Source organism: Schistocerca gregaria, chromosome X, assembly GCF_023897955.1.
Source record: "Schistocerca gregaria isolate iqSchGreg1 chromosome X, iqSchGreg1.2, whole genome shotgun sequence".
Taxonomy (NCBI): domain Eukaryota; kingdom Metazoa; phylum Arthropoda; class Insecta; order Orthoptera; family Acrididae; genus Schistocerca; species Schistocerca gregaria.
The window spans coordinates 159,229,376-159,256,654 of record NC_064931.1 but is presented as its reverse complement, the minus strand read 5'-3'; the positions used below and the strand labels follow the sequence as shown (position 1 = coordinate 159,256,654).

Genomic DNA, 27,279 nt, shown 5'->3' with positions numbered 1-27,279 from the left:
TGGTCTGATTCTGAAAAACACACAACTTAGTAACTGACCGCGTTTCGACTACAATGCTATGACACAAACCAGAATAATTTCCACTTCATAGCTCCTTCTTTTCTTCTACTGTGGCAGCATCAACGAGAACACTGTATGGAAAAAGGTTTAATAAAAAATTGGGTATTTAGTATAACAGCGAAATCTTTAGGCAGATAGTATATATAACATGTTATTTTGCCATCTAAATGTTTGCTCTCATACAATCACTCTATCGACCCTCTCTCTCTCTTCCTCTCCTTCTGCTTCCAACCTCTCACATCTGTTTATTAATCCCAATCAAATATTGTCATCTATATATAATTTAACTGCTGTAGCCGATATGATTATTGTACTTAAAGTCTATAACATTTCACCTGATTGTTATTCACAAGTATGATATTTAAGCCATTTTAACATTTCACCTGATTGTATAAACGAGTACGAATGTGAAGCTGTTTTAACTTGTCAAAATCGTATTTATATGCCACCTGAAGTAGACACTCATATGTTCGACACCTCAAAACAAACACCTCCAAATTCTTTAAATAATTATTATGTAATAATGTTGTTTCGATGTATATTCTATGTACTTTGCGATTATGTCTTCTCTTCTGCTATACGAACCTTGCACACAGCAGACTCCAGACGCCATATTTGTTTACAAATGTGACAGTACACATGTGATGTGTTACGACAGCGAATAGGAACCTGTGACCACTGGAGGTACTCTATTTTACTTATTTTATGTTTACCATTAGACATCAGTTTAATTTTTTGTCAGAGTAAATCCAAAACCATGTTCTGAAATAGTGTCTTGTTTCTCCACTTGGCAGTGCCACAAGTTCCCCCCAAAAATCGTAGCACAACACACACAGACAAATGTCATACTAAATAATGTAAATCCACCAGATGATGGAGGTTTAAATCTTTGAAACGCGTCGTGGAAATAAATAAAACGGTGACTGGTAACAGTAAACTTGTTGTTTCATTTAATAACAGAGAAATGCCTTCAATTTTGTTATTTAAGCGTGTTTCACTAGTACCATATAAAATAAACACGCCACCACTCACAGATTACGCATTAAGGCCTGTTCGGACTGCCTGACTGCCGCATACGATACGGTAAGTGAAGCCATTTACGATCATGATCAGCATGGCACCAGTCCCTCCAGCCGTTACTGAAAATGACTCCTGATTGTCCTGCCCCTTCTTTATTCAAGCAGCTCTTCATTTGGCCTCACGAGGCTGAATGGTCTCCGGTACAGACCTCTGTACAATACCTGAGAAGGTACCGAGAATCGAACCCGGGTCCTTCCGTACCTAACGCAGCGACTGTAACCATTTCTTTTTCTTTCAATCTGTTCCTTCGTCGTTTCTCTTCTGTAGTTCTGTGAAGGGATCGCACGACAGCCCTCAAATTTTTTTGATGAAAATCTTACTCAGTTTTCTATTACAGAGGGTGATCAGTGCCCACTTAGCTACCGCAGAGGCATCGTTCGACTACGGAGGCGGTGTAACAAGGAAACGTCAAACTATTCAACTGTTAGATAAATTTCAAAAATTTACACTAATAACGGGTGAAGTAGCAAAAAATAATGAGTTTGTTTTTTTATTAAACGTAGGTCACTGTGGCACTGTGAATATGAAGCCAAACGTACAAAAAGATTATCTAAACACAGACAATGGAACACATTAACGAATTAGATTTATGCCTCCAATTTTGTAGCTCACTCTTTGTGCTTGCAGAACAACAAGTGCTGTTGTTGCATCTTTAGTAATAATTCAAAAATGGTTCAAATGGCTCTGAGCACTATGGGACTTAACTTCTGAGGTCATCCGTCCCCTACAACTTAGAACTACTTAAACCTAACTAACCTAAGAACATCACACACATCGATGCCCGAGGCAGGATTCGAACCTGCAACCGTAGCGGTCGCACGGTTCCAGAATGTAGCGCCTAGAACAGCTCGGCCACCCTGGCCGGCTCGTAATAATTGAAATAGTCATTCGAACCTGCAACAGTCTTATTGAACATGGGTTACGATGGAGTTTCTGTACAATTCTTACAATTATTCGCTAATTAAGAACAGTAATGTCAATTGAAATGAATTATAATTTTCCATTTGGAATTAATCTAGCATTTATATTTAGTACAAACTTTTTTTCTTTTAATAAAGAGGTTATTTATTCGAAAAGATGATACATATCAATAAACAGTAAATGGATAACAGTACATGTGTTTGGGAACTTACGTGCTAATTTTAAGCTGTTGTTTGCAAAATCAGCTCAAAGGACAGAGAGTGTGACAAGTAGGTGAAACGAATTGGTTTATTTTCAATGTCTTAGCTACTCTTCTTAACCGGAAATTGAATAAATAAGTAAGTGAAATATGGAGTCTTTTACACTGATGTTTTCAGATTTGAAAACCATTCATACTAAATTACGTCACAAACGGTACGCAATGCTGCAGTAATGTCGATGTTATTGTCACAATCACAAATGGTATCTTTCTCAGCAGGTTTTAAAGTGATTAATTATGTCAAAAAAACCAGTGGGACTCTTTAATAAGCTCATATAGCGTCTCTTAGAATTGAGCAATATCGGACAACTATATTCAGGGACAGACACTGTATGCAGATACAAGGAACTGTAATATTATCGCATTTTACTGAGTAGAAACTCACCCTTCTATAAATTACTGCTTTGAAGGTTAATAATGGGGAGTTAGGATAAAGAAAACCTCCTAGTTGAGCACAATGGATCTCATAAAATGTCATATGACTGTTGCGGAATGATAAATTTGTCGGCGCATTGATACAGCGGAGCATTTGTAATGGGGAAATGATTGATTTCCATTGGCAGTAACGAACAGGCGTATAACCTGTGCGTTAATTGGATGGATTTCTGTAAGTGGGAGGTATCTGCTTGCGCGCTTTGTTCTTGGAGACCGAGTCGAGGTCGACAGAGTCTCCGTTGGGCAGCACGTATTGGTTGCTCTGGTAGTCGATGAAGCCCTCCCCCGAGTTCTCGCTCTGGCGGTTCTTGTCACAGGGGATGCCGCTGTTGTACGTGTATTCCCGTCGCACGCCGTCCGGGTCTATGTAGCCGTACTTCCCTTTCACCACACAGTCCACGCCGATTGTCTCCTCCTTGAACGTGCCGTCGTCATTTTCGAAGCCCCAGGTGATACTGCCGTCAGGGTTGTCTTCGCGATACCGCCGAATCACCTGAAATGAAAAAAAAAAATAATAATAAATTCCGTTTAAGACGAGAACACAGGAGCGGACGCTGTGACGAGTTCTAGAGGAAAGGGGCGGGGGGACACCCACTTTTCTAAATATAACTTCCGTCATCCCCACTCTGCCTCAGAGCACAATTGGCTAAGGAAAAATCCGAAATACAAAACTCATTCCGCAGGTTTGTTGTTAGTAATAACGCCATATTAAGAGGAAATACACTACTGGGCATTAAAAATGTTACACCACGAAATTGACGTTATACAGACGCGAAATTTAACCGACAGGAAGAAGATGTTGTGGCATGCAAACGATTATCTTTACAGAGCATCCACACGAGGTTGGCGCCGGTGGCGACACCTACAACGTGCTGACATAAGGAAAGGTTCCAACCGATTTCTCATACACAAACAGCAGTTGACCGGCGTTTCATGGTGAAACGTTGTTGTGATGTCTCGTGTAAGGAGGGGAAATGCTTACCATCACGTTTCCGACTTTGATAATGGTCGGATTGTAGCCTATCGCGATTTCGGTTTATCGTATCGTGACATTATTGCTCGCGTTGGTTGAGATCCAATGACTGTTTGCAGAATATGGAATCGGTGGGTTCAGTAGGGTAATACGGAACGCCGTGCTGGATACCAACGGCCTCGTATCACTAGCAGTCGAGATGACAGGAATGTTATCCGCATGGCTGTAACGGATCGTGTGGCCACGTCTCGATCCCTGAGTCAACAGATGGGGACGTTTGCAAGACAACAACCATCTACACGAATAGTTCGATGGTGTTTGCAGCAGCATGGACTATCAGCTCGGAGATCATGGCAACGGTTACCCTTGACGCTGCATTACAGACAGGAGCGCCTGCGATGGCGTACTTAACGACGAACCCGGGTGCACGAATGGTAAAACGTCATTTTTCGGTTGAATCCAGGTTCTGTTTACAGCATCATGATGGTCGCATCCGTGTTTGGCGACATCGCGGTGAAGGCACATTGGAAGCGTGTATTCGTCATCGCCATACTGGCGTATCACCCGCGAGATGGTATGGGTTACACGCCTCGGTCACCTCTTGTTCGCATTGATGGCACTTTTAACAGTGGGCGTTACATCTCAGATGTGCTACGACCCGTAGCTCTTCTCTTCATTCGATCCCTGCGAAACCCTACATTTCTGCAGGATAATGCACAACCGCATGTTGCAAGTCCTGTACGGGCCTTTCTAGATACAGAAAATGTTCGACTGCTGCCCTGTTTGACACATTCTCCAGATCTCTCACCAATTGAAATGTCTGGTCAATGGTGACCGAGCAACTGGCTAGTCACAATACGAAAGTCACTACTCTTGATGAACTGTGGTATCGTGTTGAAGCTGCATGGGCAGCTGTAACTGTGCACGTCATCCACGCTCTGTGTGACTCAATGCCCAGCCATATTAAGGCCGTTATTACGGCCAGAGGTGGTTGTTCTGGGTACTGATTTCTCAGGATCTATGCACCCAAACTGCGTGAAAATGTAATCACATGTCACTTCTAGTATAATATATGTGTCCAATGAATACCCGTTTATCACGTTTATCATCTGCATTTCTTCTTGGCGTAGCAATTTTAATGGCCAGTAGTGTATATTATTATCTAATCAACAGATTGCAATAATACTTAGAAAATGTATTTTTTGTGCAAACATACACTTTTTTACATGGGACAGTGCCTATTGACATCAACAAAATACAGTTGTGGTGAATTAGAAGGTCAGTGGTGTTTTTTGCAGAATTCTAGTGCGAGTCGTCCACGAGGTATTGCATTTTAGAAAGTTCCCACACCGACACCTGTACAATACCTAAAGAACAACAGAAGTGCATACATTAGGTATGTGGATTATGACCAGTAATGAGACAACCGACCATCACAGGTTGTGTTCAAAATGACCACCGACAGTGACTATACACGCTTTCACTTGGTACGGAACGACTGCTGCACACGTGCTAGCATTTCAGCGGAGGTGTCCGAGCAGGCTGCAGTAATTCGTCGTCGACACTCGTTGGGTGTAGATGGAATGTCTTTGAAGACAGTGTCTTTCAGCTTTACTCCCGCAAAAAAGTCTACAGGCGTCAAATCTGGGGAACGGGCCAGCTAAGTTACAGGTCCTCTGTGTCCAGTCCAACTATTTGGAAACAATTTATGAAGACATTCGACACTATGGGCTGGAAAGCCATCATGTTGGTACCCCAGGTTCCTCCTAGTCTGCAGAGGAATGTCCTGTAGTACTGATGGAAGATCGTCTGTTAAGAGACGCCGATACTTGTGCACGGTCAGTGTTCCTTCTATGAAACACGGGCCTATGAGCTGATGGTTCACTATCCCACACCACACGTTTACACTCTCTGAACGCTGAAGTTCCACCGGACGAAGCCAATGGAGACTGTCAACAGGCCAATAGTGCATATAGTGCATATTTCGGCGGTTTATCTGGCCATGATTGGTAAATGTGCCGTCACCACCAAACAAGGTAGATGATACAAGGTGTGTTTTTTAAGTAAGTACCGTTTCGAAATTTAAAAAAAGACGTGCTAAGATATCTCAATAATTTTATTTTTACATGAAAGCCCATACCTTAATCTATCTTTCTACAGAATTTCGGTCAATATTAAGGCATTTGTCATAACGTTGTACAAGTTATTGAATATTCTCCTCAGAGAAGTCTGTCACCTGACTTGTTAACCACTGCATCACCACTGTTTTGACTTCGTCATCGTCTTGAAGACGCTGACCGCCCAGGAAAGACATCCCGCAAGGAGGAAATCGTAAAGCGTCTGTTTTCTCTCACCTCATTGTCCACTTCCGACACCAAACTGTCATTAACGATTGAAGGATGCCCACTCTGTTGTTCATCATGCACATTTTTGTGGCCACCTTTAAATGCTCTCACCCACTTTCTAACCATTCCATCACTCATAATGTTTTCTCCGTAAACTACACAGATCTCACGATGAATATCGATCGCTTTTAGGCCTTTAGCTCTAAGAAATCTTATAACAGCCCGTACTTCACAGTCGGCGGGACTCACGATTATCGGAGGCATCTTAAACACTCAGTACACAACGTAAACAAGGAAGAATCAGACTGTAATGGCGTCAGTGCGCAGACAAAAGATGTAGGTACCCAGTGCGCATGCGCAGAACGCCGAAAGCAGCGTTGCGGCAGCGGTGTGACAAAATGGTACTTACTTAAAAAACACGCCTTGTACATTTGCAGTATCTTTTCTTTAATGCCCATGTACCGAAGTTAACACGATTCTCATAATCGTTTCCATGCAGCTGTTGATGGAGAGAGATGTGATAGGGATGGAACCTATGTCGATGGAGTATGTGTAGAACACTTGCCTGACTCATCCCACTTCCTCATGTGGTTGGGCGGGAGTTAACGTTCGAATCAACGGCAACAGAAGCAAGAACATTAATTTCTCTATTTTCTGTATTCAGTTATTTCCTTCTGTTATGTTGCCTATTTGTTACATTGCCACTTCCACGTCACTGGCTCAAGAGGTTCATAAGTAATTACCGACATGGTCGTCGTCTATTGGGATATCTTGCAGTATACGCGGTACAAGAACGAACTGCATTCTTCCTACACCTTCCATACAGTATGAGCATGTCGGCTTTTTCTACATTGGTAAATTCCATCCTCCACTCACGGTCTACTGCTTAAACTTTCGCACACTAACTGACTAGCAAGTGGCAATGCATTCCAGGAACACACAGGCACAGCATAAGCAAACATAACAACATTGTATGTAGCAACTACACAGGCTGACTTTTAGTTTCTTAATGTCAATAGGCGTGTTACATTTAAAAAAAGTTTATGTTTGCACACAAATACACTTTCTAAGTATTACTACAATCCGTTGACTGACTGACAATACGATCCCCTGACTACCAATCCATTCTGTGAAAGCCTCATGTCAATACCACTTTCCATTTCCGCAATATTTGCAGTGCTAGTTTCCATTGTACTCATATGCCATCGCTGGATCCGGAACTGCCATAAATTATTACGTATAAGTAACGTGATCATAACAAAAAGACAACCGATATTTACGCTCCAGCATGCAATATTGACCACGTCATATAACACATCATCTTCGATACTGTGAAAGACATCTCTTTTATGGAGCAAGATACCGCAGTGGCTAGCATACTGGACTCGTATTCGGGAGGACGACGGTTCAATCCCGCGTCCGGCCACCCTGATTTAGATTTTCCGTGATTCCCCTAAATCGCTCCAGGCAAATGCCGGGATGGTCCCTTTGAAAGGGCACCGCCGACTTCCTTCCCCGCCCTTGCCTAATCCGATGAGACCGATGACCTCGCTGTTTGGTCTCTTCCCCCAAACAACCCCATTGTACACTTATTGTACTAACCACTCTAAAATATGAAGTTGAAGGCACTGAGTAAGGTGGCGCAGTGCTTAAGCATACTGGACTCGCATTCAGGAAGACGACAGTTCTAACCTACGTCTGGTAATTCTGATTTATGTTGTGCGTGATTTCCCTAAATCGCTTCGGGAAAATGCCGGGATGGTTCCTTTGAAAGGGCAAGGCCGATTTCCTACCCCTTTCTTCCTTTCGCTGATGCCATGTCCTGCGCTGATGCAGGATCGGCATTGTTAGGAACTGATTTAGCAAGGTTAGTGGAAAGGGTTGGCCAGATGCTCTTCCTGCCACCACCCCATACCCCCGGGACAGAATTAGTGTACCTGCTGTCTGCGTCGAGTGTAATTAATGGAATAGTGTGAGCATGTTCAGATGTCTGCGAGTCGTGTGACTGAGGCGGAATGTGGGGACCAGCCCAGTATTCACATAGCAGGATGTGGAAAACCGCTTAAAAACCACATCCAGGCTGGCTGCCACACCGACCGACGATGGTAATCCACTGGGCGAATTCGATCTGGGGCCGGTGCACCTACCCAAGTCCAGGAGGCAGCGCATTAGCACTCTGCTAACCTTTCGGGTCACCCGACTTCCTTCCCCATTCTTCCCTAATCCGATGGGACTGATGAAGTCGCTGTTTGGTCTTCCCCCAAAGCAACCAACCAATCAACCATTATTAGGAGTAGTAGTTGAAGGTGGAGTTGCTACTTATATCAACAGGAGTTAGAAAAGTAAATATTTTGATTTTCTTAAATTTAGCAGTGAGCTCCATTTTGAAGCTTCTGCTTTTGAAATAGATAGTCATGGCAGTTCATAGCAATGTTCACAATATACTGTGTTTCAACCGGTTATTTTGAGTTATGTAATTGTGAACCAAGTAGGCTACACACATTATTCAAGTTTCAACTTATAAATAGAATGGCGTAATATTAAGTGGACATTTCGATTGAAATATTTAGGGCATACGCATGCTATGAGTAATCTTCAGTCCATTGGCATTTCATGTAATCTCTCTCTCATATAATGTACCACATCAGTTGTGTATATTGGTTGTGGTAACATTTCTATGCACATTTCGTGATTTGCAAAGCCATTCCGTAAATAGTTGTAGTTAAACTACAAGACTATCATAATAAATGAAAGTGGAGTTGAGGCTTTAAAATGCATTTGTGAAATATAGAATAGGAAGATGTATACAACTAAGTTCCCAAGAAAAGTTTCAAAAAGAAATTTACCATTCAAGGTTTAGCCGATATAAGAATATCAGCTGCCCCTCCAGTTAAACATACCAGTTGGTTTTCTATAGCAGGATTTCACAATGCACCGTATTCCAGATATCAGATGAAACAGCTCAGTAAATCGCTCTTATGTTAAGGAGTCTATGCAGGTGACCGAATGAATGAGATATCGCCAGCGTTTATGTAGTACCTGGGCGACGGGTTTCTTGGTGCGCTGGTACTGCTGCTGGGGGCGCGCTTGTACCGGCGGCGGCAGAGGCACCTGGCGGCTAGGCGGCGGACTACGCTGCTGCGGCTCCGGCGACGTCCGCGTCTGCAAACAAACAGAGATCAACTCATACCATAGTCTGTCATCTTACACTTCTCCACCCAGGGCTCCCAACGTCTCACGTGAGCTGTCCGCTGTTGCCAATGTACCACAAGGAAGTGTCTGTTGATGCGAAGCTACGAAGTAGCGTTGTGAACACTTTCAGTCCGTTGTGGGTAGGGTCGCCATTCTTCTCGTTATATCGGGACCGTCACCTTATTGTCCCGACATTCCGACAACTCCAAATTTTGTCTTGATTTTGCAAAATCTGTTACGAGCGTAGCTCAAGTACTGAAGCAACGCCATCTGTAAGTGCAACATAAAAATGCTGCCTCAGTTTTATTTACTCCAAGTTTATAGCGACAAAGTCGTCTCATAGATGGCGTTGTATGTTGCATATCCTGTATCGACGTTGCACGCATCTTCTACGTCAGGCTCCGTCATTGGAGAAAATATCAGACTTATCCAGTAGTATTGTGTTGGAACAGTTTAAGCAGCGCCGCGCAGAAGAATCGGGCAGTTCCAATATGAACAGCGATGTTGTAAGACTGTTCTTTCTAAATGTGATACAAACAACGAGTGTAAGTTCGTAATGTTTGAAGTGTTTACTGCGGATATATATGGCGCGAAGTGTATGGTGAGGTGTACTTCGATGACTAAAGTGTTACTGTCGCCTATTTACCACATGATAAGAATGATAGCTTACGAAAATACCTAAGGAGGGTAAGAGAAAGTGTCAGTTTTCAGTGATAAAACTGAATGCCGCAATGTATCCCGAACCCAAAGTCACCGCAAAGCGGTCTACATCCAGGACCAAAGCCACAGTGGCTGTTATAAATATTCTCGCAGCACACGCCGTGTCCGAATGCACAAAACAACTGCAAAAAGTTTCGTTTACGGCGTGGGCACCGACGCATCAAACCACAAAACTGAAGAGATGTTTTCCTTTAATTGTTCAATACTTAACTGAAACTGACAGAATGCAACAGAAGCTGTTGAAGTTTGATTCACTGAATAACGAAACATTGGAGAAAATTGCAAAGTTTTGTCCGGACATATTAAGATAACTGGAAATTTCATTACATAAATTAATCGCTTTCTGTAGAGACATTACCAATGCCAACTCCGGAGGGCTTCATTGAAGCAGCCTGATCAATGTGTTTCAACAAATTAAAGGAGAACTAGGAAAAATGTAGAAGCTATTGGACGCTGTACCCATATCCTCCACAATACTACGTCAAGCGCTGATGGAGTTTTAACTGTAGACACTGAAATAATCGTCATGAAAATATTTAATTATTTTTCAATTTACAAAGTAAGCAAAGAGAAAATGAAAGTTCAGCTTATATGCTGATATCAATCATCTGACTCTTCTGTCTCACTCAAAACAAGATGGCTGCCGTTAATGCCTGCAGTAGAGAGAATTCCTCAGCTTTTGATTCCATTAAAACAATTTTTTGACGTCGAAGACAGGCTACCTAAAATAATTTCAGATCTTTTTTTAGTAATCTGATCAGTGAAGTTTACTTCATGTTTCTACAGTTAAACTTGACTCTGTTTGGAAAAAAATAAAATTGAAATTACAGTACGCACACCACACTCCGTGACACCTGAGTTCAAAATTGGCTTTAAGCACTATGCGACTTAACTTCTGAGGTCATCAGTCGCCTAGAACTTAAAACTAATTAAACCTAACTAACCTAAGGACACCACACACATCAATGCCCAAGGCAGGATTCGAACCTGCCACCGTAGCGGTCGCTCGGCCCCTGACTGTAGCGCCTAGAACCGCACGGCCACTCTGGCCGGCTGACGCCTGGGCACTTACCCTGTTGAGAGCCCTTCCTGGTACGAAGTAACATTGCGGACGCTATCGAACCGCGGTATTGACCGTCTAGGCATTGTTGAATTACAGACAACACGAGCCGTGTATCTCCGTCCTCGCTTCTGGGCGCTTCAGTCGCAGGTTCGAATCCTGCCTCGGGCATGGATGTAGTTAGGTTTAAGTAGTTCTAAGTTCTAGGGGACTGATGACCTCAGATGTTAAGTCAGGGCCATTTGAACCATTTATCTCCTTCCTGGTGGAATGACTGGAACGGATCGGCTGTCAGACACTGTCTGTCTAACAGACGCTACTCATGCATGGTTGTTTACATCTTTGGGCGGGTTTAGTGACACTTTTGTGAACAGTCAAAAAGACTGTGTCTGTGTAACGGCTATGTTCAGGAGTTCTGGGAACTGGGGTGATGCAAAACTTTTTTCGATGTGTGTAGAACAGCGGCATCGCGCAACTCGTGGCCCTACGCGATACAAAGGAGTAGGGAGACAGACACTCTAAGCAACGGTATAGTAGACCCGGCATCACAGAAAACTGACGGAGAAAATCGGCCCCCAATAGTGGACCATTCGCATCCGCAATAATAAATGTCGAAGCAGGGTGTAAATCGTCATACAAGTCCGAAGTTAACTCCGTCTTCCCAAATGACTCAGCTGCCGAACTCTTAGCAGCTATGGGAAGTGGAACTATTGTAAATCAGCGATGTTTGTCCGGCATCTTTGGATATAAATTTATGTCGGATCCAGCGTCGATCAATTTTTGTGTCCTTTGCAGATGGTCTAGTGAAGCCTGCGGCTGCAGATACCATTGCATTTCTGCGGCACGTGACGAGCTTTGAGTGTTCTGGACGGACTTAGTGGCATTTCTATTTGGGTAGTGTCATGGTTTCATACACTGTCTTGCTGCCTCACAGAAACATCTGTGGTACCAACACCATTTAACATTTTCTTGTTTATCATGCACCAACTGGGTCGTAGACTGCTCTGTGGCGATTGCATTTGCAGTGAAGCAATCGGTGAATGTTTGCCCACAGGGTAAGTCAGGCGTGGCGTTATTATTACGTGTACACGCTGTACCAATGTTATGATCGTCCGAGATGCTAAAATGCGGCAGCCATTCTTGCAGACTAATTAAAGAAGCAGTTGAAACTTCCTGATAGATTAAAACTGTGTGCCGGACCGAGACTCACACTCGGGACCTTTGCCTTTCGCAGCCAAGTGCTCTACAATCTGAGCTACCAAAGCACGACTCACGCCCTGTCCTCACAGCTTTACTTCTGCCAGTATCTCGTCTCCTACCTTCCAAACTTCACAGATGCTCTCCTGCGAACCTTGCAGTTTCATATCAGCGCACACTCCGGTGCAGAGTGAAAATCTCATTCTGGAATCATCCCCCAGGCTGTGGCTAAGCCATGTCTTCGCAATATCCTTTCTTCCAAGAGTGCTAGTTCTGCAAGGTTCGCAGGAGAGCTTCTGTGAAGTTTGGAAGGTAGGAGACGAGATACTGTCAGAAGTAAAGCTATGAGGACAGGGCGTGATTCGTGCTTGGGTCGCTCAGATGGTAGAGCACTTGCCCGTGGTCGGCAAAGGTCCCGAGTTCGAGTCTCGGTCTGGCACACAGTTTTAATCTGCCAGGAAGTTTCATATCAGCGCACACTCCACTGCAGAGTGAAACTCTCATTCTGGAAAGAAGCAGTTGATTACATCTTCAGTTCGCGTACTTACTGCAATTTTGGAACATACTGATGTTTTTTATTTTCTTTGTTAATGCAGGTAGGGAATTGAATTCAGAAATGATCCAGTTGTTAAAATTAAAGACTGAAATGTTTAACACCAAAGTATAATTTGACAGATATACACAATACTGCCAACCAGTTACACATATCATTGAAAAAGTGCATTAGTGTGTCTGAAGTTGTCCTAGTAGTTTATTAGTATGGATTATTGAATCTGACTTTCAGACACACTTTTGAGAGTTTAAATTTTACTGGCTACAAGACAAATGATAGTCTCACTTGTTTGCACTGAGACATTAGGTAAGTCATTACTCACATCTAATGTTAAATTTAACTTCTCATTTCGTTTCTGTGTATATGGTGGGCACAGTAGTTTTTGCTCAAAACGGGTGTACAAAGAGCTTTTACCTCAAATACCAGTTTCAAGTGACACTACTGCGCTGACAATATTTACAAATGGTTCTTTATATCAGTAAAATGCAGCGTTTTGTGACATTACTCATCAGAATCCTAAAAACTTAGGGCATCTCTAATCACGACGTATGTAGTCTGCACTGGCACACGAAACACAGCAGTTGTTCTTAGATGTAGGAGGAGATATCGTGCCATAGATTACTTTTGTACGTAGTTTAATTCAGTATCTTCGTCTCATTTTACTCGAAAGTCAACATGTATAGAATTCTTCAATCCAGTACTCATAATTTGGAAACTGCAATGGAAGCACTGTCGCCAATTTTAAAATGTGCAGAAAGTAAGTGTCAGATGAGTAATGTTAACAAAGATTTGTATTTTACTGGTTTAAAGAACCATTTTCAAATTTTGTCAGTTTGGTGTAGTCACTTGAAACTGGTAATTTAGAAAAAAAGCTCATTGATCACCTATTTTCAGCAAAATGCTGTACATATTATAGGCTATACACAGAAGCGAAATGAGAAGTTATGCATACCGTTAGATGTGACAAATGACTTCGCTGATATCTCACAGCAAATAAGTCAGGCTGGAGCCTGTGTTTCTCCCTAGTGAGACCGAAAATCTCAAAATGGTGTCTGAAGGTCAGATTCAATAATCCTTACTAATAAATTAGACTTGGACAACTTCAGACACATTGCTGCAGTTCTTCAGTGATATGTGTAACTACGTGACAATATGGAGGACATCTGTCAAACTAAGCATTGGCATTAGAAATTTCAGTCTTTAATTTTAACAGCCGACTCATTTCTAAACGTAATTCACTACGTGCGTCGAGGTTAACGTGAAGTCCGTAGCGCAACGTTACTTGGCGGAAATTTTCGTATTTAAAAAAAAAAAAAAAAAAAAAAAAAAAAAAAAAAAAAAAAAAACACGAAATGAGACTCTCAGTAGTTCCGAATATGGGATCTCTACCATCGTACAAATGCACTCAACTGTCTGAACCACGATGAGGTTAGTCCCAAGAACACAAATTTTACTGTTTACGCCGGCTGGTGTGGCCGAGCGGCTCTAGGCGCTTCAGTGTGGAACGGCGCGACCGGTACGGTCACAGGTTCGAATCCTGCCTCGGGCATGGATGTGTGTGACGTCCTTAGGTTAGTTAGGTTTAAGTAGTTCTAAATTCTAGGGGACTGATGACCTCAGATGTTAAGTCCCATAGTGCTCAGAGCCATTTGAACCATTTACCGTTTACTAATCTGTGTGCTTGCAGACTGCTGCTGGGGTCGCGCTTGTACCGGCGGCGGCAGAGGCACCTGGCGGCTAGGCGGCGGACTACGCTGCTGCGGTTCCGGCGACGTTTACTAATCGTATTGTGAGTTCTTCTTTTTTCCTGAAGTTTGCAGGTTCATACTTCAAGAGACAATAAAGACGCCAATAGCTTCCACAATTGCAGTGAACATACGAATTGAAGATGCAATGGACTGCTCCTTCAATTCGTCTGCAAAAATGGCTACTGCTGTTTCGCGTCTCGAACGACCACAAAAGTCGATACACGGTCTCCGTCGTCTTCGATAAAGCGTGCACACGTCATAATGACGTCACACCTGATGTAACAGGCAACTACACTCACCCAGAAGTAACGCGCGGGTCCGGGCGCTCGTCTCCGCAAATGGTTGAATGCTTGGATTGGAACCTTCCTCCACAGCTGCTCTAACTACTGCACATGAATTATTGTTCGTATATGCGATGGGCGTGGCATCCCTCCTGCAGCCCAGATCATCAATAGGAAGCTATGTGAAGGCGGACAAAGTAGCCGTAATATTCTTCTGCAATCTTTGTAGAAAAAAGATCAGAGATTGCTCAGACACAACTTCACTACCCGCCATCGAGCGCGGCAAGCGACAAGCATCTGAGAAGGGAAACCACTGGAACATGCGTCACTTTCATTAATTTTTTGTAGCTGCAACTCAGGTAGTAACACAAAACATTGGACCACTGCTTCTTTAAGAAATGCGTACGAGTGTTGGTGGAGAACATCATCCAATTGCTCCATAACACTCAAATCCAGCAGTGCTATAACCAATGTAAGTTGTTCCACTTCTGACTCCAGTCCATGTAAACGGAAGATAGCGGCCGGCCAGAGTGGCCGAGCGGTTCTAGGCGCTACAGTCTAGAACCGCACGACCGCTATGGTTGCAGGTTCGAATCCTGCCTCGGGCATGGATGTATGTGATGTCCTGAGGTTAGTTAGGTTTAAGGGGTTCTAAGTTCTAGGGGACTGATGACCTCAGAAGTTAAGTCCCATAGTGCTCAGAGCCATTTCAACCATTATCCCCATGTTGTTGCTGTTGTTGTGGTCTTCAGTCCTGAGACTGGCTTGATGCAGCTCTCCATGCTACTCTATCCTGTGCAAGCTGCTTCATGTCCCTGTCCGTACTGCAGCCTACATCCTTCTGAATCTGCTCAGTGTATTCATCTCTTGGTCTCCCTCTACGATTTTTACCCACCACGCTGCCCTCAAAAATGTTCAAATGTGTGTGAAATCTTATGGGACTTAACTGCTAAGGTCATCAGTCCCTAAGCTTACACACTACTCAACCTAAATTATCCTAAGGACAAACACACACACACACACACATGCATTTCCGAGGGTGGACTCGAACCTCCGCCGGGATCAGCCGCACAGTCCATGACTGCAGCGCCTTGACCGCTCGGCTAATACCGCGTTGAACGCTGCCCTTCAATACTAAATTGGTGATCCCTTGATGCCTCAGAACATGTCCCTTTCTTCTAGACAAGTTGTGCCACAAACTCCTCTTCTCCCCAATTCTATTCAATGACTCCTCGTTAGTTATGAGACCACTATCCTCATACCTTTCGAAAATGTTTCTGGCTGCCTCAAACAGAAGAATATGTCAGAAATGTTCCGATTTTTCAACTTGGCACTCCATTTCCTAGCGTCCACAGCTCCACTCACACTCTCCAAATGAAAAAATGACGCCGGCCGCGGTGGTCTCGCGGTTCTAGGCGCGCAGTCCGGAACCGTGAGACTGCTACGGTCGCAGGTTCGAATCCTGCCTCGGGCATGGATGTATGTGATGTCCTTAGGTTAGTTAGGTTTAAGTGGTTCTAAGTTCTAGGGGACTGATGACGGCAGCAGTTGAGTCCCATAGTGCTCAGAGCCATTTGAACCACTTTTTGAAAAAATGACAACATGTAAACTCAAACAGAAACAGTGAACTACAAATAAAAAAATGACACTCGATAAATAAACCCATATCAACCTGAACAGCAACAAGCAAAACACCTAATATTTGGGCAGCATGCTAACTGAGAACTGAACGAGTGAAAAAGAAATAAGATGAAGAACTGCAGCGGCAGAGCTAGCTGTCCACAAAAATAAACGGTTATCAAGCAGCAAAATGGGATTGTAGTAGAGGAAAAGTTTGGTTAAACGCTTCGTATGGAAGCTGTGGAAGCTGGACATTGAAGAGGAGAGACAGAGAAAAAACTGAAGTATTCGAGATGAGGATTTGTTGGAGAATGGAGGAAATAAACCGGGTGGATAAAGCGAAGTAATGGAAAGGGTAAAGGAACAAAGAACTATCGTAAACCTGGGCACAAAAAGGAAAACAAATTGGAGCGGACATATAGGGCGAGGAAAAGGATTTCGAGTAACAACTATTGAAGGTGAAAACAGGAAAGAGAAGACTAAAAGTGCTGTATGAAGTGAAATCAGGCAGATACCAGATAACGAAGCAGTTGGCCGATGCAATCACTAAAGACCAAGAACTCTCATGGATATGACGGGGTATCTAGCAGAATACTGAAGTATTGTTCTATGGATGTTAGCCCAGTACTTAGACATATCTGTAACTTTTCCTTTAGGAGTGGTCGGTTTCCTGACCGATTAAAGTACTCGGTAGTGAAGCCACTTTATAAAAAGGCAGACAGGGATAATGTTGACAATTACAGACCTATCTCTATGCCATCGGTGTTTGCTAAAGTTATCGAGCGGGTTGTATATACAAGGTTACTGCAGCATTTAAATTCACATAATTTGCTGTCAAATGCACAGTTACGTTTTAGAAATGGTTTAACAACTGAACATGCTATGTTCTCTTTTCTCTGTGAGGTTTTGGACGGATTAAATAAAAGGCTGCGAACGCTAGGTGTTTTCCTTGGTTTAACGAAGGTTTTTGACTGTGTTGACCACAAAATATTAAATTGGACCATTATGGAGTAAGGGGAGTAGCTTACAATTGGTTCGCCTCTTACTTTAAGAACAGAAATTAGAAGGTAATTCTCCGCAATATTGAGAGTGGTAGTGATGTTCAGTCCCAATGGGGCACTGTTAAGTGGAGCGTTCCCCAAGGGTCGGTGCTGGGGCCACTGCTGTTTCTTATTTATATAAATGATATGCCTTCTAGTATTACAGGTGATTCAAAAACATTTCTGTTTGCTGATGACACCAGCTTGGTAGTGAAGGATCTTGTGCGTAATATTGAAACAGTATCAAATAATGTAGTTCATGAAATAAGTTCGTGGCTTGTGGAAAATAATTTGATGCTAAATCACAGTAAGACTCAGTTTTTACAGCTTCTAACTCACAATTCAACAAGAACCGATATTTTGATCAGACAGAATTGGCATATTATAAGCGAAACGGAACAGTTCAAGTTCCTAGGAGTTCGGATAGATAGTAAGCTGTTGTGGAAAGCCCATGTTCAGGATCCTCTTCAGAAACTAAGTGCTGCTTTATTAACCATTAGAACAGTATCTGAAATAACTGACAGTTCAACACGAAAAGTAGTCTACTTCGCATATGTCATATGGTATTATTTTTTGGGGAAATTCTTCTGATTCAAAAAGGGTATTTTTGGCTCAAAAACGGGCTGTTCGAGCTATGTGTGGTGTAAGTTCGAGAACCTCTGTTCGACCCCTATTCAATAGTCTGGGATTTCTGACATTGCCCTCGCAGTATATATTTTCTTTAATGTCGTTTGTTGTTAGCAATATTAGCTTACTCCCAAGAGTTAGCAGCTTTCACTCAGTTAATACTAGGCAGAAATCAAATCTGCACGTGGAATGCACTTCCTTGATTCTTGTGCAGAAAGGAGTGCAGTATTCTGATGTATCCATTTTCAATAAGCTACCACAAGAACTCAAAAATCTTAGCAGTGGCCCAAACACTTTTAAGTCTAAACTGAAGAGTGTCCTTATGGCTCACTCCTTCTATTCTGTTGAGGAGCTCTTGGAAGAGCTGAAAAATTAAACAAATTGCAGTGTTACATTGTTGATTTTCTTTATTTAAAGTTACGAATTGTCGCCTGAATATGTTTCTTATATTTCATTTTATCTGTTTCTACTATCGTGTTATAATTTCATGTATTGACTCGTTCCATGACAATTGAGACTTCTCCTTAATTTGGTCCCACGGAACATTACACAAATAAATAAGTAAAATAAATAAATAAATCTCGATGACTTACGGGCTGACGGACGGGTCCCCTGGAAGGCTGCGGGAAGTCGGCGAGTGGCGGTTGCGTGGGTGCCGGGTTCCTGAAGACGGGCGTGCTGGGCGACGGCCGAAACGACGGCCTGGCCACCACGTCGGGCGCCGGCCTGCCAAGTCACACCACGTCACTTGACCACATGACAGGAAATCGCAGCTCTTCACATTTCTAAATCTACGCGTATAATGTAGTGTGGAATTGTGGGAACTTCGTGTGCCTGTCGCCTTCCCCAATCGCGAAAATAAAAGAGAAAAGAAGAAAAAAAGAAACACTCTTTCTGAGCTTGCGTTTGAGCACAAATATTTTCGACACGGTCGTTTTGTGATGTCAACTGCTCAAAACAAAGTTTACAGCTCATTACTCTACCATATAGTGAGCAAGATGTATGAGACAGGCGAAATACCCTCAGACTTCAAGAAGAATGTAATAATTCCAATCCCAAAGAAAGATGTGAAAATTACCGAACTATCAGTTTCATAAGCCACGGCTGGAAAATACTAACACGAATTCTTTACAGACGAATTGAAAAACTGGTAGAAACCGACCTCGAGGAAATATCAGTTTTGATTCTGTAGAAATGTTGGAACACGTGAGGCAATACTGCCCCAACGACTTATCTTACAAAATAGATTAAGGAAAAGCAAACCTACGTTTATAGCATTTGTCGACTTAGAGAAAGCTTTTGACCATGTTGACTGGAATACTCTCTTTCAAATTCTGCAGGTAGCAGGGGTAAAATACAGGGAGCGAAAGGCTATTTACAATTTGTACAGAAGCCAGATGGCAGTTATAAGAGTCGAGGGGCATGAAAGGGAAGCAGTGGTTGGAAAGGGAGTGAGACAGGGTTGTAGCCTATCCCCAATATTATTCACTCTGTATTGAACAAGCAGTAAAGGAAACACAAGAAAAATTCGGAGTAGGAATTAAAATCCATGGAGAAGAAATAAAAACTCTGAAATTCACCGATGGCATTGTAATTCTGTCAGAGACAGCAAAGGACCTGAAAGAGCAGGTGAACGGAATGGACAGTGTCTTCAAAGGAGGATATAAGATGAACATCAACAAAAGCAAAACGAGGATAATGGAATGTAGTCGAATTAAGTTAGGTGATGCTGAAGGTATTAGATTAGGAAATGAGACACTTAAAGTAGTAAAGGATTTTTGCTATTTGGGGAGCAAAATAACTGATGATGGTCGAAGTAGAGAGGATATAAAATGTAGACTGGCAATGGCAAGGAAAGCGTTTCTGAAGAAGAAAAATTTGTTAACAACGAGTATAGATTTAAGTGTCAGGAAGTCGTTTCTGAAAGTATTTGTATGGAGTGTACCCATGTATGGAAGTGGAACGTGGATTATGAATAGTTTGGACAAGAAGAGAATACAAGCTTTCGAAATGTGGTGCTACAGAAGAATGCTGAATATTAGATGGGTAGATCACATAACTAATGAGGAGGTATTGAATAGAATTGGAGGGAAGAAAAATTTGTGGCACAACTAGATTAGAAGAAGGGATCGGTTGGTAGGACATATTCTGGGACATAAAGGGATCACCAATTTAGTGTTGGAGGGCAGCGTGGAGGGTAAAAATCGTAGAGGGAGGCCAAGAGGTGTATACACTAAACAGATTCAGACGGATGTAGGGTGCAGAAGGTACTAGGAGATGAAGAAGCTTGCACACGATAGAGTAGCATGGAGAGCTGCATCAAACCAGTCTCTGGACTGAAGACCACATCAACAACAACTTTCTTATTTACAGTAAGAGACCTCACTCCTAATATTCTGCCGACTAGTGAAAATTATTACCTCCAGATGTGCTGGCTGTGTAGTGGAGGTAAAATTGTACCTGAATTTCCAGTGTAACTCAGAAGAGCGTGCTATGAAATGGGTTGTCTGTGAGCATGCTCCAAAATGTAATTTGTTGTTTAGATTGAGCGCAGTCTGTCCCTATAGGACATGAAGTCTCGCCAGCTCAGGGGCACACCATACTGATGCACACAATGGTTACCCCTTTCAAAGATTCCACTACTGCGTGGTTTACAACATGTGCTGATGAGCGCTTGCTACAAATTATGATTCGTATACGGCCGGAGGAGAGTGAAACACGTTCGTGCGCTGCCATTTTGGAGGTTAGTGTCCACTCAGTTAGGACTCTAGATTTCCATTGTAAATAACATTTCAGACATCTTAAGGCTAAAGCTCTTCTGTAGGTGTTTGCTTACAAACAGACTTATTTTTTGGGAGGGTCCGCGTTAAGAAACACCATTTTTCTTTTTCCTTTTTTTTTCTCTACCTGAAGAGAACTATGAGATAACACCAACACATAAATAACATAAAGTCCCCACCTCACTCCACACACACACACACACACACACACACACACACACACACACACACACACACACAATCTTCCACATAGAATTAGTTCATGTTAGACATAACCATAACATTCCCATTCGTAAAATTTCGAAGTAAGTAACTGTTCTATATGGTTCCAGAAGACAGACTGTGAAAGAAAACAAATGCATTAAAAAGCACCAAATCCAGGACAATCACAGCACGTGGTAACAAGGTGTATACAAAACTCCACCTGTCTTTCAAATTTGCAAATGCTGTAATAAAATTTTAAATTTATATGTTACAAGTAGTGAAGAGCAGTTTTCTTGATTTATAGAAAGATACACTTCTGGCCATTAAAACTGCTACACCAAGAAGAAATGCAGATGATAAACGGGTATTCATTGGACAAACATATTATACTAGAACTGACATGTGATTACATTTTCACGCAACTTGGCTGCATAGATCCTGAGAAATCAGTACCCAGAACAACCAACTCTGGCCGTAATAACGGCCTTGATACGCCTGGGCATTGAGTCAAACAGAGCTTGAATGGCGTGTACAGGTACAGCTGCCCATGCAGCTTCAACACGATATTACAGTTCAACAAGAGTAGTGACTGGCGTATTGTGACGAACCAGTTGCTCGGCCACCATTGACCAGACGTTTTCAATTGGTGAGAGATTTGGAGAATGTGCTGGACAGGGCAGCAGTCGAACATTTTCTGTATCCAGAAAGGCCCGTACAGGAACTGCAACATGCGGTCGTGCATTATCTTGCTGAAATGTAGGGTTTCGCAGGGATCGAATGAAGGGTAGAGCCAAGGGTCGTAACACGTCCGACCTTTATCAAAGTCGGAAACGTGATGGTACGCATTTCTCCTCCTTACTCGAGGCATCAAAACAACGTTTCACCAGGCAACGCCGGTCAACTGCTGTTTCTGTATGAGAAATCGGTTGGAAACTTTCCTCAGGTGAGCATGTTGTAGGTGTCACCACCGGCGCCAACCTTGTGTGAATGCTCTGAAAAGCTAATCATTTGCATATCACGGCATCTTTTCCTTTCGGTTAAATTTCGCGTCTGTAGAACGTCAATTTCGTGGTGTAGCAATTTTAATGGGCAGTAGTGTATGTAAACCCACAATACATCGTGAATCGTACACTGTAAGATTACTACTACCAGTGGCAATGGATAGGATTCGTATAGACGTACGGACTTTATTAATTAAAACAAACTAAATATGTCTGGTGGAGTCCCACATGCAGTTGTCCCCGTGGTCCCATGTGACTTTCACGATATCTGGGTTAGGGTCTATTGAAGATATTACTCACTGGAGACAGAAGAGGCAGATCACATCAGAGCAGGTCGCAACTAACATATCATGCACTGGTCAGTAACTGCAAAATCGCCTACACACGACTGATAGATAACGCTGCTGGAGAGAGAGCGAGATGGAGAATAGAGTTCTAGGCACTCTATGTCGCACAAGCCACTAACGTAAAAATCTGCCCACAAAGAGCCAGCTGATTACGGAAGGGGCGTGACGTAACCCCGTCTGCCAGTAATAGTAAGAGAAATGTCCTGCATACCTTAGGTACACGGGACGCCAACCGCGCGTAACCACCTGCTCGCCAGCGGAAACATCGGATTATATGGACAGGCGTAATCGATTCATGTGCTATATGTTTAAGAGCCTAATTGTTGGGGATATTTCCAAAAATAATTCGTTATTACATCCCATAGCTGGAGCACTATACGCTATCCGCTCAAAAGCGTCCGGACGTCTACCAATAACATAGCAATCAGCGATAGAATGTGTTACTCGTACGACCCATCTGATGGGTTGTCTCACCTGTTTTGTTACATTTTTTTTTGAACAAATATCTCTAACTATGTCTCAAATGCAACGCCAAGCGTTGACGGAAACGATGCTTCCATGGCGAGCAAGAGATAAGTCGCGGGTGGCGTACCGTACACCTCATGTGTGTTGGACATTTCTCTTACCATTGCTGGCAAACACGGACAAAGAACGCGACTTCCATTTTGTTTCCCGCTGCGAAAAAAAATGATTGTAAGCGGAATTTTACGTATTCCTTCGAGACAATGGCCCCTAATTAGCCTCGTTCGAAATTCGTTTTATTGGCGCTTGTTAGCAGGTAAATTAAAAACAAATGAAAACAGCCAGTGCTACGACGCAGCAAAACACAACTCACCGCTACGTGTCCCAGAATAATGAAAAATTGGCTATATGAGAAATTGTAAGTGGCACTCCTTGAGCTAATTCCGACGAATTCGAACCCGACATCTGCCTCGTCTACAATTTCTACATCTACAGATCCATGATTACTCTCCAATTCACAATTAAATGCCTGGCAGAGCATCCATGAATCACCTTCAAGCTTTTTCTCTACCGTTCCACTCCCGAACACCACGCGGGAAAAACTATTACTTAAATCTTCCCGTTGGAGATCTGATTTCTCTTATTTTATGATGATGATAATTCCTTCCTATGCAGGTGGCGCCAACAAAATATTTTCACACTCTGAGGACAAAGTTGGTGATTGAAATTTCATGAGAACATCCTGCCGCGACTAAAATCGCCCTTTGCTTTAATGATTGCCACCACAATTCACGCATCCTATCCGTGGCACTCTATCCCATATTTCGTGATAATACAAAACGAGTTGCCCTTCTTTGAAGTTTTTCGATGTCCTCCGTTCATCCTATCTGATGCGGATCCCACACCGCAGCAATACTCCTGAAGAGGGCGGATAGGCGTAGTGTAAGCAGTCTCTTTAGTAGACCTGTTGTATTCTCTAAGTATTCTGCCAATAAATCGCAGTATTTGGTTTGCTCTCCAACAACTTATTCTATGTGATCGTTTCAATTTATAGTTATTCGTAATCTTAATTCTTAAGTATTTAATTTAATAAATACACTCCTGGAAATTGAAATAAGAACACCGTGAATTCATTGTCCCAGGAAGGGGAAACTTTATTGACACATTCCTGGGGTCAGATACATCACATGATCACACTGACAGAACCACAGGCACATAGACACAGGCAACAGAGCATGCACAATGTCGGCACTAGTACAGTGTATATCCACCTTTCGCAGAAATGCAGGCTGCTATTCTCCCATGGAGACGATCGTAGAGATGCTGGATGTAGTCCTGTGGAACGGCTTGCCATGCCATTTCCACCTGGCGCCTCAGTTGGACCAGCGTTCGTGCTGGACGTGCAGACCGCGTGAGACGACGCTTCATCCAGTCCCAAACATGCTCAATGGGGGACAGATCCGGAGATCTTGCTGGCCAGGGTAGTTGACTTACACCTTCTATAGCACGTTGGGTGGCACGGGATACATGCGGACGTGCATTGTCCTGTTGGAACAGCAAGTTCCCTTGCCGGTCTAGGAATGGTAGAACGATGGGTTCGATGACGGTTTGGATGTACCGTACACTATTCAGTGTCCCCTCGACGATCACCAGAGGTGTACGGCCAGTGTAGGAGATCGCTCCCCACACCATGATGCCGGGTGTTGGCCCTGTGTGCCTCGGTCGTATGCAGTCCTGATTGTGGCGCTCACCTGCACGGCGCCAAACACGCATACGACCATCATTGGCACCAAGGCAGAAGCGACTCTCATCGCTGAAGACGACACGTCTCCATTCGTCCCTCCATTCACGCCTGTCGCGACACCACTGGAGGCGGGCTGCACTATGTTGGGGCGTGAGCGGAAGACGGCCTAACGGTGTGCGGGACCGTAGCCCAGCTTCATGGAGACGGTTGCGAATGGTCCTCGCCGATACCCCAGGAGCAACAGTGTCCCTAATTTGGTGGGAAGTGGCGGTGCGGTCCCCTACGGCACTGCGTAGGATCCTACGGTCTTGGCGTGCATCCGTGCGTCGCTGCGGTCCGGTCCCAGGTCGACGGGCACGTCCACCTTCCGCCGACCGCTGGCGACAACATCGTTGTACTGTGGAGACCTCACGCCCCACGTGTTGAGCAATTCGGCGGTACGTCCACCCGGCCTCCCGCATGCCCACTATACGCCCTCGCTCAAAGTCCGTCAACTGCACATACCGTTCACGTCCACGCTGTCGCGGCATGCTACCAGTGTTAAAGACTGCGATGGAGCTCCGTATGCCACGGCAAACTGGCTGACACTGACGGCGGCGGTGCACAAATGCTGCGCAGCTAGCGCCATTCGACGGCCAACACCGCGGTTCCTGGTGTGTCCGCTATGCCGTGCGTGTGATCATTGCTTGTACAGCCCTCTCGCAGTGTCGGGAGCAAGTATGGTGGGTCTGACACACCGCTGTCAATGTGTTCTTTTTTCCATTTCCAGGAGTGTAATAACAATAATAATAATAATTATAGAATAACCAACATTCCACATAAAACCTTCACTTTATGTTTTTTCCTTTCTAGAAATACTTACCCCCAAGCTATGCATAGCACAAGACTGACACTTCTTCCCCTTTCTGATCTCACCATCTCTCACATTATGGAGGGATGCTGACTCAGTTTTCAGTATAGCAAATGGGAAGTTGCAGTACAGAAAATGGCTCAGAGATCACCGGTTGGTGTGTGTGTGTGTGTGTGTGTGTGTGTGTGTGTGTGTGTGTAGTGAGTGAAGTGTTGTGAAATAATGTGTGTATAGTGTGTGCAGTGACTGATAATGAGATATGAGTGAACAATGTGGCATTACATTATTTAATAAGTTATTTCTAAAAAAAAAAATTATAGCAGGAGTAAATCTAATGATTGTCTCTAACTAGAAGTCTGTAATTATACGTGTATACCAATTAGCTTATTTTAAATTGATCTAAATTTGTAAATACTTTGACATGTCCTATATCATTGTAAAAAGAGATCTACAGATGAATAAAGCTACTACTACTACTACTACTACTGCTACTACCCTGTCGATAGCATTCATCACTTCGTGAGAATAAAGAGCTAGTTGAGTTTCACGAGAGCTATGTTTTCTAAATCTGTGTTGGCTGTTTGTCTATTAACCATTTTCTTAAAGGTAACCTGTCATATTCAAACTCAGTATATGTTCCAAAATCGTGTTGCAAATCGACGTTAATGATATGGGTCTGTAATTCAGGTGATTACTCTCATGTCCTTTCTAGGAAATTGGTGTGACACGTGCAACTTGCCAATCTTTAGCTTCGGATCTTTCTTCGGGCGAGTGGTTGTATATGATTCCTAAGTATGGAGCTATTGTATCAGCATACTCTGAAAGGAACCTGACTGTAATATAATCTGGACCGGAGGCCTTGGCTTTATTATGTGATTTAAGCTGTTTCGCTGCACCGAGGATATCTATTTCTAAGTTGCTCATGTTGGCAGTTGTTCTTGATTCAAATTCAGGAATGTATACTTAGTTTTCTTTGGTGAAGAAATTTCGGAAAATTCTGTTTAGTAACTCTGCTTTAGTGGCAGTGTCATTCATAACATTACCATTTTTATCGTGCAATGAGAGTATTGATTGCTGGTGTACTTAACATACAACTGGAATCTCTTCACATTATCTGCCAGACTTAGAGATAGAGGTTTATATTAAAAATCGCTTTCTCCAGCATACTGTTGTGGTAGAATACCCATTAATGTTTTGGTCGCTGTGGGGTTATTCCAACGTTTATCAACGACAGTTTAAACCGTATCAGAGGCATCAGGGAATATCAATGAATTTCCTAATTTTAGGCACCTCCTGCACGTCTTTGCAGCAAGCATTGATTATATGCGTTTTACCTCAATTTACTGATGGCACAACCTTCCACCGAAAAAAATCACAGCAGTAGGAAACATCTCCAGAAGCTTCTAACATTGTGTCGTTACATGTAACAAAACCAGTAGCAACAGTTTTATTACTCTTTTCTGAGACGGGTATGATTACAAGTTCACTACAGATTACGCCTGTCAAATTAAAAATACGTGCAGGGTCATTTTTGCCAGCAGCTCTTTACTCTAACTCATAACGTGATACCTGTCTTAACTTATTGTTTAAGTGTCACAGCAGTAACAGCGGTGGCTGTGAAGTCCTGTGTAAAGTTGTTTGATGATTGGAGTCGACCGGAGTGTCCGAGCGGTTCTAGGCGCTACAGTCTGGAGCCGCGCGACCGCTACTGTTGCAGGTTCGAATCCTGCCTCGGGCATGTACGTGTGTGATGTCCTTAGGTTAGTTAGTTCTAGGGGAC

At 43.2% G+C, this 27,279-nt stretch overlaps 1 protein-coding gene across 1 annotated transcript in view; it reads right to left on the bottom strand.

Annotated features, from left to right (window-relative positions):
• Window positions 1–2,181: 2,181 nt before the first annotated feature.
• The window catches only part of LOC126298553 (uncharacterized), a 212,113-nt gene continuing 187,015 nt past the window's right edge, over window positions 2,182–27,279 (bottom strand). Inside the window, exons 4-6 of the mRNA XM_049989911.1 lie at window positions 18,705–18,837; window positions 9,113–9,235; window positions 2,182–3,248 (exon numbers count right to left, since the gene is read on the bottom strand). Of these exons, the coding sequence (XP_049845868.1) occupies window positions 2,910–3,248; window positions 9,113–9,235; window positions 18,705–18,837 (595 nt within the window). The 3' untranslated portion in view covers window positions 2,182–2,909. The remainder of the gene's footprint in view (window positions 3,249–9,112; window positions 9,236–18,704; window positions 18,838–27,279) is intronic.